The sequence below is a fragment of the Xiphophorus couchianus genome, chromosome 10 (genome assembly GCF_001444195.1).
Source record: "Xiphophorus couchianus chromosome 10, X_couchianus-1.0, whole genome shotgun sequence".
NCBI lineage: Eukaryota > Metazoa > Chordata > Actinopteri > Cyprinodontiformes > Poeciliidae > Xiphophorus > Xiphophorus couchianus.
The window spans coordinates 6533503-6548294 of NC_040237.1; the positions used below are offsets into that span (position 1 = coordinate 6533503).

General features: G+C 38.5%; 1 protein-coding gene across 2 annotated transcripts in view; it reads left to right on the top strand.

Moving 5' to 3' along the window:
- adam12a (ADAM metallopeptidase domain 12a) overlaps positions 1-14792 on the top strand; it is a 103503-nt gene that overhangs the window by 12477 nt on the left and 76234 nt on the right. For both annotated transcript variants that reach the window (XM_028029508.1, XM_028029510.1), the window contains exons 2-3: positions 6264-6373; positions 11144-11217. In XM_028029508.1, coding sequence (XP_027885309.1) covers positions 6264-6373; positions 11144-11217 — 184 coding nt within the window. The remainder of the gene's footprint in view (positions 1-6263; positions 6374-11143; positions 11218-14792) is intronic.

The window sequence follows — 14792 nt, forward strand, 5'->3', positions numbered from 1 at the left end:
GGACCACAGCAATAACTGATTTAATTACAACCCTAAATAAGAACCCAAAGTATCAGCATCCTATAAATACGACCACTTATATCTCTCATCGCTTTGGGCATACTGCTACCATATTAGATTTAATCTAACAAGCCATGGTAACAGCATGAATGGTTCCTTGCGCCATGATGTCACATCTGCATTTCTGTGCTTCATAATGCAACTCTTAGGAAGCTTGTATAATGATTCCCATGTGTGTCAGAGTTTTCTTGGCATATAAACCAGAACCAACAAGTCCATACACAGTCAAGTTTATCTGTAAAACACATTTTCAGTAACAAGGCAGTACAAAGTGCTTTACATCATATAAGCATCATACATTCACCAATTATGAAACATGCAAAAAACATTACATTTTGTCAAATGCCACCACCAAAATCATCAGTCAGCAGGTACAGTTTTACCTTTTCCCTGATGTTGATCGTTACTATCCTAAATATGGCATTAAATATGACATTGGATAATAAACTTAAGAGTTTGCTGGCTTTTCTTGAGTTATTATTGCTTTATTGGCATTTTAACTCAATTAAAATTCAATAATTCATCACAGAAACCAATAGTGACTGTAACTGAATTGTTTACAGGCTAATGGGGAATTGGAAAAGAGATGGAATATAAATTTAAAAAGGCAAAAGTCTTTTGTGTTCTTTTCTCCAAGGTCATTTACTAAGCAATGTCTGCTTGATGGTTCTTTTCATGGCTTAATTCATCATTCTGTTCTCAATCATCAATCTGTTTGAATTAGAATCATTTGCCTGCTGCGACTGGGGATAAATTGAGTTCGTGATATGCCCGTCAATCTGCCATTAATATATGAACAATAGCTATAAACATTGGCCGAGTTTTTCCCCCCTGCATGTGTTGATGTCCAAAGCAAATTTTGGCTTAGAAGCTGTACTGGATCACATCCCAAAACCGGTCAGCACTCTGATTAAAGACTGCAGACACATTCTTTTGATGCAGAAAAAAATGATCATTTTATCAGATCTTCTTTATAAAGAACATTTTTTCCATATGGAAGAGTTATTGATGCGCTTTTTTAAAAACCCTTCTTTATGTTAAAGCCAGACAAATTTAATTTGTCTTTCGACCTTGATTTATTCCACATGTATGTCTGTATGCATCTTAGTTCCTAAATTGCTTCAAGTTGTACATATAATGAAGTCTTTACTCACTGACAAATCTTTTGTTCAAGCCTAATCTGTTCTTATTGTGTGGTTATATTAAAATGGAAGAAATGTTTAATCTCATTGTCATTTGAACTGAAATAAGAGATAGTAGCTTGACTTTGAAGCCTCAACTTGAGTTGCAAGAAAATAACCCTTCGGACTCTACTAAGACTTGTCTATTAGTGACTTGTTGAACTGTTGGGTGCTGACAGTCCATTAATTCAGTTTTGTGCCTTGAAGGGAATTTTGCATGTCAAATAGTATCCTTCATCTTAAAAAGGTAAATTCTCATTTTAAATCTGATATTGATTTGTTGTCAGAGTGACTTTGAAATATGTCCTTGTGTGCATCAGGCCAGGAGTGAATATAGTTTGGGGTGCTCCTTATTGATGTGTGCATCCCATCTCTGGGAGGTGCCGCATGTCGGTGGGGGGCAAGGCCTCATCAAGTTTGGAGATGAGAAGAACAGCAGGTCATTTGTGTTCCAACAGAAAAGATTACTATGAATACATTATTACTCGGTTGCCTGTCAAGTCATGGTTGAATGCAAGAAAGACTGCTCTGGGGTTCAATAACACTGAGCAGTTGTTGATTTGTTTCGGTTGACGAGACTGGGTGATAAAGAGCAGAGCTGAATTTGCAAAAGGTTCGTAACACAAAATGTCTAGAGACTTGTAAAGAGACGAGGGCGGTCATTTGCTGGTGCCATGTCACTGACAACTCATTGGTTCTTTGAAGCGCTCATTTAGGGGCTTTAACAATAATGATAAAAAAAATAACATGCAATAGTCAACTGCCATTTCTTTATACATTTCTTTTGAGGAATCACAGAGGAGTCACAGTTTCTTGTACTGATGGAAAGTGGTTTTGACTTCCATTTATTTTGAATTCAGAGGAATGTTTTTATGCCTGGTAAGTTCATTCTGATCTCAATCATTCAGTCATGAAAAAAGTCATATGTGAACCAACATAATGTCTACACAAAACAGAGAACTTAATAAATATCTTTCAGAACTTTGGCATCAGCAAACATCACCCTCCTGTTTAGAGCTGCCTTTGATTAGTAGTGAGTAGAACATTGATCAACATATTTGATGTGTTCTTGCTTGATGGTTTTGATGATGACATTTAACAGATTGAAATATTCATTTCTTTTTTCTTTTTTTTTCTCCCCTCCAGAGGGTCTTTTGTGGACTCTAATGCCCTTATTTGAAAATAGGCTGACAGGAAAGGGGGAAGGACAGGGGGAAGACATGCGGTAAAAGTTGATGGGTCCGGGAATCGAACCCGTGACAGCCGCGTCGAGGACTCGAGGCCTCCAAATGTGGGTCGCGCTATCCCCTACGCCACCACAGCACGCCCTTTATTGCTTTTTTCATAAATAGTGAATGTATGATGTTTTTATGAAGTAAAGCACTTTGAACGGCACATATGAAATATGCTGTACAGAAAAATTTGACTTGATGAGGAGGAAGCAATGGTGATACTTGGTGAACTATTTTTAACTCGGAAAACACAATACAACATCCATTGAACCTTCTGGTGCATCGTGACAGTTGTTTTGTCATCTGTATTTAGGATTTTCCTTTGTGCTTCTGTCACCTCGCTTTCTGATTGGCTACTAGTCACATTCAACAAGCTGCATGCTCAATTGTCCTGTGGGGGAACACCTCGCATGATAGAATACCAGTCCACGACACTCTAACATTTTGAATTTCCCCGATTTGAAGTCAGCAGCTCCAACATCCTCCTGAGTGGACTAGATCATTCTTAGCTCTCCACCTACAGCAGGAACATCTCCTAACATTATCTTTAGAGCCATTGTGATAATTGGGGCTTCCTTCGAAAGATTGACTGAAAAATCTGCCTAATTATCTTGCTGCGTGAACCAGGCTTTATATTGTTGATACTTAATGGCATAATTTCTAATTAGCCAGTTGTTTATAACACAACAAAATAGATATTACATTTATATATTTGCCCTGAGGAAAGCCACATCTATTTCACTGGTTCACATTTCTTTCCCCCATGCACACATTCTATCCACATACAGATGTCCAGTCATCATACCTAGCACCACTTTATTGAAGCAATATAAAGTACACAAGCTCTCTTTGTACATTGGAGCATAAAGGGAGGTGATTATGAACAGAGTCTTTATTAAGACATCTGTTTACACTCTTCTTTATTGAACATATAAATAAGGCGTAGGGTCCTGGTGCCACTTTTACCACTCCCTCAACATTCACACTTGCTCAAATAACATTCAAGCTAACACTACCTGCTTAAATGCAGCCTTTCCTAAATGTCTCCACTGGGGCGGTGGGAAAGAAATCAGCCTGAAGACTATTTCCACCAAAATGATTCCATTTATGATGAAATCAAACTTCGTCACATAATGCATTAACAAACTGGGTATTTGCTTGTAGATTACAGTAAAAGGTTAAAACGGTATATGCTGGTTGAATATCATCCTCGATGTATATGGCTTTCCCATAAGTGGGTTTCCATCCATTGTCTTCTACTTGGAAGGAGGGAGAGAGATGAGTGCATAGTTATTCACTGCATCATCTTCCTTTTGGGACCGGTGCATTTCAGCATAACAAATCACCTCAGCCACAATGCCGACCTGACCTTTCTGCCAAAACTGTCCATGTATTTTCAACCTCCAATTTGTTTATCCATTAGTACTTTTCCCATAGCTCGCTGTATTTTCCCTGTATGTTCCCCTCCCCAGCATGGCCGCCTCGCTCACATGGCTTTTTCAGGGACTAATGAGGCTGTAACACAGCTCCAGCTTTTGCTTGCGTGATGCCGCCAACGTTCACGCTGTAGCCTGCTTTTCATCATCGGGCTAGAGCTGGGTGAGGACTGCTGAGCCGGTCACCCCTTGCTATCAGTCGGATGTCTCCATGATGAACTCCAGAGTGGTGGTTTCCCCTTGAGGATAAGCAGAGCAAAGCTCAGCTGGGGAGCTTTGTGCCTGACTTGAGTTAATAATTCTGGATTATGAGCAGACTCAGCAATTTAGGCAAATGAGTCATGTGAAGGAAGACACAAGAAATGTGCACCTCAAGGGACCCTGAATCTGCTGGTAATAAAAATGTGTTATAAGTTTGTTACCATGGGTTGACTTTATGTTTATATGAACTGATTTGAATTTAAAATGGGAAAAAGGTTTCTTTTTTTTTTTTTTTTTTTAGGCATGAATTATACACCAAGTCAAACTTCTGGCTTCTTTCTCAATATAAATCTGTTTCCCTGCTGCTTGGAAATACATGATGAAACATCAGTGGGAACAACCACCTCCCTATCCCCCTAAAAGCAAACATTTGATTTAGGATGTTTGCAGTGAAACAAATGCTGCTAACAACTCCTGCTGTTTTAGTGAGACACCCTTGGAACAAAATAACTTCCCGCTGCAGGAAGCTGATTACTCCAGGAACCCTGTTTGCAGTGTACTATCTGTAGTTTTGATACTTTGTGTGCTCATGATTTCTACAATATACAAAAGTTGCAGCTTCTTTCTTGGGTAAAAGTTTGCTTCTGCCAGAGAATACATACAGCTCAATCTCCTAGTCACTTGGGGATGTCAGCAATGGATTAAGGGGTAAACATACACTTAAGCAAAATGACAGAGCTTAAAGTATTATGCATTATTCTCTGTTCACCTCTTTTCAGAGCAATGAGAGAGCAAATAGAAGGATCCTGTGAAACAATGCTCCATTGGCTTGCTAGCTACACAGCTTTTTGGGTGGATTTGATCTTTTATTCGGTCAAATGTAGAGGGTGGAACATGAGGCGAAGCTGTGATTTTATAAAGCAAAAATTGCTTTCTGCACATGATTTTATTAATCTAGATTTATTTATTTATTCTTTTTGGTATGTGCCATTTGGGGCTTTTAAAATAGATCCTGGATAATGTTTAGAAGTGAGACCCCTGGCCTTCAGGAATGAAACAAAAAGAAAGCTATTGTTGAAAGAAAGCTATAAGCTATCCCATTTGTAGTTTGCCAGGAAGGGGACCTGGCAAACCTGTGGAAGAAAGTACTCAGATCAGACTAAAGGTGAATTGAGCCAACTTGTAAAACTCTTTGTACGTTGGAAACCAAAACTGCACATCAACCAAAAAACAAAATTCCTGCATAGAGTTATGGTGCTGGTGGCATTCTGCTGTGAGGATGCTTTGCTTCCTGATGGATAAGGAAGCTGAGGAAGTGGGGATTCATGAAACAAAATGCAAAACAATGCTGGAAGAGACTTGAGCAGAGATTTAACAAGACAATTACACAAAACATACACCTAAAACTGCAACAGAGTATCTTAGATCAAAGCATTTTTATGTGGCAAATATTTCAGGATCTAGATGTACAGTCTGTTAGAAACATTCTGAGAACTTGACAAAACATTAAAAAGTTTGAGGAGTTTGCATACATTTGCAAGTTTCTGTAGGTGAAATCCCACTAAATTATCATTGACACAACTCTCATGCTTGGAGATATCACAGCAGCATAATCATGAACCTCTGCATTTCTCAGATGTGGAGATTTATGCAACACGAGTGACAAAAGGGGGTGGTTAAGGTTCTAACACAGGCCAGCGGCTCTCATTGCACTATGTGGCAGGGTGCTATTTAGTGGAATTGTGCTCATGTCTGCATGACACAGTAGACAGGCATCATTACACTGATAGCCTCTTAAAAGGAGGTGGACATATGTCCAGCATGTCAGTGTTGATAATCGTTGCCATGACCAACAAATGCATGCAGAAGGCATTATTTGTAGGCAGGGAAACACAAAAGCCGTGACACATTTAAAGACCATAATTCTGTTTAAGTGACACATTTGATTAGCAAGCTGTTTTACTGTCAGGGTTTTCACTGATGTTATTAATGAACACAAGGCGTGGGCTTAATAAGAAGTGGAATTTCTTTGGAAAAATATACTGTATATGTTGCTGGTGTTCAACCATTTATGGACACAGATTTGCAAATGTCAAAGGATTTTAAAGAGAAATCTGAAACATTCATGTTTTTTTCTTCTATGTCTTTTACAGGGAATCTTTTGGGTGTGGTTGTTGAAACAGAATCGAAACATTCTGAGACAACGGTGCCTCTTCAACTCGTTGGACAAGAATGGAAACCAGTCAGCAAGCTCACATCACAGGTAGATATTGGAAGCTGAAAAAGCATTTTGTATACTCTAGTTCAGTGGTTCTCAAATGGGGGTACGCGTACCCCTGGGGGTACGTGGAGGTACTGCAGGGGGTACGTGAAGCTTTTCAAAATATCTTTAAAAAATCAGTAGGCTCCTCATAATAAGTCTTGGGAAAAATTATTTTGTAAAAAGTTCGATAAAATATAAATGTGTGTTCATGCACTGAATTTCATATTCAGTATTTACAGGGTATTTACAGCACTGTACCTCTTTTTTTATTCCAAAAATGTTTTGCCCGTGTCAGGGGGTACTTGACTAAAATTATATTTTTAAGGGGGTACATCACTGAAAAAAGTTTGAGAACCACTGCTCTAGTTTATATGACTTGACACGCTGTTTCACCTTTTTGCAGTGTTTACTCTGGTGTTTATTCAAAAATGTTGAGGTGTGCCTCATAAAGTTGTCAAATCATATAAAGATAAGGTCTTTCTATGCAATATTGCCCATCTTAAAGTTAGATTACTGGGGCAATGGCGACGGTGGTAGGACATTTCTTCCACCTTACTGGTGGTGGTCAGAGAGCCTGGCGGCACTTCTGTCAGTCTGCCCCCGAACAGCTGTGGCTACAATGTAGCAGCTTGCCACCATCAGTGTGTGAATGTGTGCATGAATAGGTGAATGACTGAATACAGAGTGAAGTGCCTTATGGTCCTCTGAACTAGATAAAATGCTATACAAGTACAGGCCCTTTGAAGTTAGATTAGCATGAAGACAAGTATTATGTATAGCACTCGCCATATAGTTTTTTTTCTGCTGCTTTCCTGGTCATCCCACCACAAAGCTACCAACATTCTAGAGCAGATGTGCATATCATGTCTGCACTAGAGAGTTTCCAAGAATCTGAATTATGTGGGGAGTTTCTGCACCTTCACTATCAGTTTCAGTTTTGAAGAGGATGAAACACTTTCAGTATTTTTCTGATAAAAGTACATTCACCGGCCAATTTGTTCAGTTGTTTGTTAATACACATAATTAATATTGAGCTGTCATGGCAGCAACTCAATTAATTGAGCCATTTGGATCTGGTGAAGATGACCTTCTGAAGTTCAGAGGATTAGAATGAGGAAGAAATTTTAGCAGTGCAGGCTGTGCAAGGGCCATCCATATGTTGGCAGATTTGTGTTTATTTGGTAGTGGGCTCTTCATAGTAAAGACACCCAGAGACTGACTGCTCTTAAGTGCTTCACATAAATCTACTTAATAAAAGAAAACAAACATAAAAACTAACAAAAAATCTTTTATGTCATTAGAATAACAATGAGAAAAAAGTCCTCCTGAGCACCAAACTTCCACAAATGGTGTCAGGATTTGTCAAGTTTGTTTAAAGATTAGATGAGGAAACGCAGAAAACATTTCTGATTTTTGGGTACTTGACGCTTGTACAAATTATATATTTTTTGAAGGGCAAGGGAGATATTTTTTTCCCCAGATATATCTTTCAGCATTCTCATTTTGTCCTTTTCAGCTTGATCTAGATTTCCAACCATTACAAGGCTTTTTATTTAATGGCATCACAGCTAAAAGCTTAAAATCAAATCCATTTGATTTTAATTAAAACTGTTGAATCGTGACAAAATAAAAAAAAAATCAAGAGGGGATGATTACTTTAACATGTCACTGTACACCCCTGCAGCAACATTTTCTGCTGTTTCTTTAGGTTGAAGCCTTTATTTTTGTGTGTAAACAGCTGCAGTGGATCATGAGGAGGAAGTGTACACAATATGACCCCTTAGATCATTAGTGAAATGTTTAAATTATGTCCTCCCCGGCTGTTTGTTTTTAATCACAGCCTGTGTAAATAAATATACTTGCCAGGAAAATATGAAAACAGCCTGATTTATTTCAGTTTATGTTATTGAATCAATTCATTCGTGAATTAATTAGTTTTGGCCTAACCAAACAGACGAGGTCTCTCTGGGATTATGTTACCCCAAAAAACCGGAACAAAATCTCTGATCAGTGAATTATAGAGTACTTGAAACAAAGGTGAATCTGAGTGCTCATTTAAATACAGAAATTCCTAATAATAGGATAGTCCATCCAGACATTGCACAGTCTCTCTTTTTTTCTCTGAAGTTAAGAAGAGGTTCTGCATGTACAGATTTAACAGTGAGTCTAATCACGGATATGGAAACCTGTCAGAAGGGAAAATAGGCTTGCGATGATACCGCCTTTACCCATAAGTGTTCCACTTCCATATCCTCTTATGATCCACTCGGCATTCTTCTTCATGAGGGGTGATGGATCACTTAACCCAGAGCGGTGTTCTTTGCTGGAGCTGACCCAGTTTGAACTACATATATATGTGTGTGTGTGTAAAAAAAGGAAATATGAAACATGAAAGAGAAAGGAGAATTTTCTTCTTTTTTGCCAAACTGAATGTTTGTGTGGTCTTGTTTGCATCTGTTACAAAATGTGACTGACAGAAGCGATATAAATGACGCAAAACCGCTTCATCTGACTCTAAAAGAGATGGTCAGTGTATCGGAGTGACTTAGGGCATTTGAGTACTTGCTGCTTTCTGCAGGATTAATGTCAAACAGAATAGAACCACAAAGCTAATCCTCTCAGCCTTGTTCTCAGAGACAAAGTGTCTTCATAACGATTTTCATCTACTGAAAGTGCTCATCTTGAAAATACTCTCCCTGCGCTGGGTGGCACACTCAAAGCTCTAGCATAACTGAAGGAGTTGACTCCCACAGAAAAGGGCTTAAACATTGACATTACTGCCTCACACAGCACTAGTTTGATTTATTCTGGTAATTTTAAATCACGGTAACGTACAATTTCATAGAAACTGGGGAAATGGTTATTCATTCACTGGCAAAGCACTGACTGCTTCCAACAAAATTTTAGATGACTTTATGGAAGCCTTGCTTGAAAAGAACTTTTCAGCTTTACCCTTATTTGTCTTTTTGAAAGTATTTGACACTGTAGATCATAACTTCCTATAGTGATGTACTGATGTACATCTGGTACAGTTTATGTCAGTCTGCCAGATGTGGGCAGGCTGATCTACTGACTGGTTTAAATTCTGCTTTTGGTGAAAAGTAGTATTCTCCACTTTATGGTTCCTTGTAAATACTTGTGGATCAGCGTTTCTGGTTTCACCTTTTTGCAGATTTTTCTGTGCCTACTTGCTGACAGACCAAACATAGCTGTAATTCTGTTTTTCATGTAGCCTGCTTTTATTTGTAATTTTAATGGGTTTTATTGTCCGTTGCAAAGGTTCTATTGTTAAGTCCCATTTTGTCATTGTGCAGCCACAAACTTAACTGTGCTTTAAGAGAATCTTGTAGTTATAGCAATAAAAGATAGAGCTTACTTGTTAAGTGAAAGGAAAATTATACAAATTGTGTTTCCATGCATACATAAGTACTTTTCCCCCTTTATTCTCTTTTTTAAAATCCTTAAATTACACCCAACACAGCCAACTTCTTTTAGAAGTCATCCTGTTGATTAAGAGTCCCTTTGTGTGTAAATCAATCTAGCATAAATCCAGCTGTTCTGTGAAGCCTTCAGAGGATTATTAGAGAACATTAGCGAGCAATCAGCATTATGAAGATGAAGGAACACAGCAAACAGGTCAGGGATAAAATTGTGGAGATGTATAAAGCAGGGTTAGGCCATAAATCAGTATCCCTGAGCATCTCGCAGAGCACTGTTCAGTTTAAAAATGGAAATGGCGTGGCTCAATCAGCTGTTGCCAAATTGCTGAATTGTTCAAAGAACGCCATAAGAAGTCATGTTTGGCGTAAGCCATGTAGGATCAGACATGTGGAACAAAATCCATTTGTCAGATGAGACCAAATTTTAACTTTTTCATTTACATACCAAATGTCATTAGGAAACTAATAAGCCAAAACAGACCATCTCAACGGTGAAATGCGGTGGTGGCAACGTAATGCTGTGGGAGTGTTTTCCTTAGCAGGAACAGCAAAGCTGGTCATAGACTGTGGGAAGATGGATGGCACTGCATACATGGCAAACCTTGGAGAACAATTGCAGACTGTAGAAGTCTTGGGAAGAAGGTTTCCCTCCCAGCAGGAGAATATGAAACATTCAGCCAGAGCTTCAATAGTACGGTCTACATCAAAGCATATTCAGGCGTTAGAATAGCTTAGACCTAAATTTAAGAAGAATGAATAATATTCTGCAGTGCTTGAAAATGGATATTCACAGATTTTCTCTAGCACATCTATTGTTGAGCTATTTTAAAAGGAATAGGCAAACATTTCTGTCTACTGATGTGCAAAGCCAATAGAGACACGTCCCCAAACAGTTGCAACGGTAATTGCAGCAAAAGATGATTGTTGCAAGATATTGACTCAGAGGGGCTGAATACAAATTCATATCACAGATGTTAGACTTTTATTTCAATACTTTTGTTTTCTCCACTTTGCTATTAGACAGTAATTGATTTTGGAATATCATAAAGTGCCCCTTTAAATTACTGTAATGTTTGTGGTTGTAATGTGACAAAACATCAAAACTAAAATTCTTCTAATGCTTCTCCAAGGTACTACATGCTTTGCATTAGCTATCTTTTATTATGAAAATACACTTATCTTGTATGTTACTTTGAAAATAGGTTTTCCTTGGAAAAAAAAAATACTTTATACAAAAATTAAAACTGGGCTTTGTTTTTCATTCAGCATCCTTGGTTATCAGATTTCAGGCTAATTCGCACATCACTTCTCATTTGTGTTGTCTCTTTAGAGTCACCCTGTGTCGCTGAAGCTCTCGGTGGTGGTGGAAGGAGAGCAGCTGGTCCTGGCTATGGAGAAAAACGAGTAAGTGCCCCTCTGTTCACGCTCAGTGCCGACTTCTAACTGACTGGAGTACAAATAGGTGACATATGCGCTGCCCGGGGGCTAAAACCATACCCCAGAAAAGAAAAAGGGGGAGAGAGAATTTTGCTCACTCAGTTTGCTCTGCTGGTGTGGGCATTGTAGTGTTCTGTGTGCTTTACTCTTTTGTGTGCTGAAACAAAGACTTGAAAGACAGAAATTCCTGAATACATTAACCAGACGTTGATAAAAGTCGACATCTTCCTCCTTCTTCTTGCTCTGTGTTTCCATTTGATCCACCAGCATTACACGGGGGAGAAGGTTTTCTTTGAACACAGAAGACACTCAACACGCTGTGCATTAAGATTCCGTCAACCTAGGGACTGGCACACATGGGGAGAGAAAGAGGGGGGGTGAAATCATTTGAAAGAGATCAGGTCACCGGCGTGCACGCAGTTTTTTGATAGAGTCGTATCTGCGATGCGTTTGAATGAATGTTTATCATCTTTGCACAGTTCTGTGTGGCCTCACAGCCTCAGACAGTCTTGCAGCTGAGTGTGCAGCTGAGGAAGAATGGGATGTGATTGATGGAGCAATATGTTTTCCATCCAGCTCTGCTGCCACACATGAGCAACCACGAACAAGCGGAGCTGTCTGCGTGATGGAGAGAGAAAAAGAGGAGGAGGGAAGGCAAAGCAAGGGAGAGCGAATGGGTTTTTATGCCACTGTCAACCGCGATTCTCACTTGTTTTCCAGACTTAATGTATGTAAATTCCACCTGCAAACTGCGGAACAAATACTTCAACACCGGAAACTGCAATTTTATGGCTTACCTGCTCTGGAAATATTTTCATTACAAGTCACACTCATTCCCCTGGTGAATTCTCTTGTTTTGCACAGGTGGGGATTTTGCAGAGCTGTCTCGCAGATTGTCAGATTGTTCTAAGCCGCAGTTCACCCATATGAATCTCCTTTGCATTCACCTTAAAGTCTACCACTCCAATTCCAAGAAGAACAGAGATGATGAAGAGCTTTTAAGGCTTTTCTCAAACAAGCGCTGATGAATTATAAATAAAAATCTGTCCGAATATACTGTCAGCACTTGGAGGACGTCTGGAATTTAAGGTTTGATTACAGCCAAAAAGTGTCCTGTCAGATGATGAACTAATACCTCATAAAAACACAACACATTTTATGCCTGTTGAAGAAAACAAAACACTTTAGACAATGATTGAAAGAGGATGTGTGCAGATAAGAGTGTTTGTCTAGATCAGCGTGTCACAGCCAGCGCTGAGCCTGCTGCACTGACATTTAGTGAAGCATCTTGTCGGAGGCTGCTGGCAGACTGACCACATGCTGCTGATGAAATCCAGTTGTTCAAACACAGTCGGCAGACGAAGACGAAGGGGAAAAGAAGCTGTGGTTGGGAATGAAATGATGTGAATTGAAAGCCTGGTTTTGTTGTTTTTTGTGTTTTTTTTTTAGTCGCAGTTAATAAATGTAGGTGGCAACAAATCACATGGGAGGCGTGCAGCAGGGCTGGGCATGATTGTTTAATTTGCACCGAGAAGGCGGATGCCTGCTGCGTGGTCTTGCAAGCACTTTGCTAATGTACTGAGATATTCACTTTTTCAAATCTTTTCACATTTCAGCCACAAATGTTTTTCAGGGGGCTCAAACGTGACCAGCAAAAAGTAGCACATAATCGTAGCATGACAGTAAAATGATATATGGTTTCCAAATTATTTTTACAAAAATATCTAAAAGAATTAAATAGAAATGCCTTTGTATTTAGCCCCTTTTACTCTAATACTCTTAAATAAAACCGACTTCAACTGCTTGCCTTCAGAAGAGTCCACCTGTGTGTAATTTAAGCTTAGTATAAATGCAGCACAGCTCAGGTTGAAACTGAAAAGACTACTGCAGAACTGCAGGCCACAATGTATCATTTTCCTTTCACGTAGCAATTATGGACTACTTGAGGATTAATCACATTAAATACCAACAAAGTACACTGAAAGTACATTGTGGTTGTAGAGTAACTTAAGAAAAGTTTAAGGGGTATGAAACCTTTGCACAGTTCATTAGTGTTTCAAAGAGTTGTGCAATACTAGGCTGCAGGACAATTTCCTAGCTTTTATTTCTCCCAAGAAAGCTACAATCTAAAAATTACAGAATATAAACCAGACTGTTAAATGGAAAAGCATACAACAATAAAGATTGTATGAGAGAGAAAACTCAAACATTCTAAAGCAAATCTTTGACAAAAATTATTGTCAAAATGGTTATAATCATATTTGCAATCTTCCCAGTTCAAAGCATGGAAACAAACCTAAACCATAACATTTCAATCATCTCATAATTGGTGGAAATTTTGTCTGAAAATATGCCAGATAGATTTCCATTTTGGACTAAGATTGAATCCCATTTGATCGCTTGCTCAACAATAAATATTAATTTCAAAAATTACTCCAATGTCAAAATAATTTCAGTTCCATGAATACAAGTATGAAGAGCACACCCAAATCAGGTTGGGTCTCAGGTACATGTGAACAACTGATTAGGGTTTTTATTATTATTTGCATCAAGTAATCGAACACCTGAAACATCTGGGCTTTTAGTGGTGACTTTTCATTGTATGATAGAAATGTATAAGTCAAGAAAATTGTAATTGTAAAAGTTAACAAAAATAAAAAAAAACTGTCTTGCACGAACAAGGGAAAGAGTACACAAGGATTGCGATTGTAGTTATTCAAAGTTTAAAGTTGACGGAAGATTGGCTCGACCACATGGAAATGGAGGAAAGAGGAATCTATCAACACTTTGCACCAAATTCCTGGGATGGCAAGTGGTCAAAAACCCTTGACTCCCTACATAAGGCCTGCAGCTAGGCTTGCCACTTTAGAGGTTTCACTTTCCACAGCTAAGCACGTACAAAAAGTCGAAGGCCTCTCTTCCTGAACTCCAAGACGTACACCACCACCGACCCAAAAGCACAAGAAAAGTCAGCTCCAATTTGCTCACAGCTATGTAAACAGGCCAGAAATATTTTCTGTGAAGCGATGAATCAAAACTGCAACCTTTCAGGTCCAAACTAAGCAACTTCAACATAAGAAACCAACAGTGGTACCTTTCCAAACTAAGCAATGTGAGCATTTCCATTTATGGTAAAATTCCAGACTAGTCAGGCATGTTTCTACACCCAACAAACATATTATACCTATCAGGATAAGATGAAAGAAACAAATACAAATTTCCAACAAATTATCATGTCAATGAAATTTTCTCAAAAATCTTTGGAAGGCTGGCATAACTAGAAATCAAATTAAATATGCTATGAAATGTTTAGCCAATGGTGGAATATTATTACTGCATATCTTCACATGCCATAGAAACTCAAAGGTTCATTGTTACTTACTAATTTAACAGGGTACTAACAAAGATTAAAAAATAGCAAAACAATATTGCAAATATATATTTAAAAAAAAAAACTTTAATAAATCCTCCAACTGATGTTTAGTTGGGTGTATTGTGGTCTATGTTATCAATTTTCTTCTGACAATATTAAAAGAAAATCA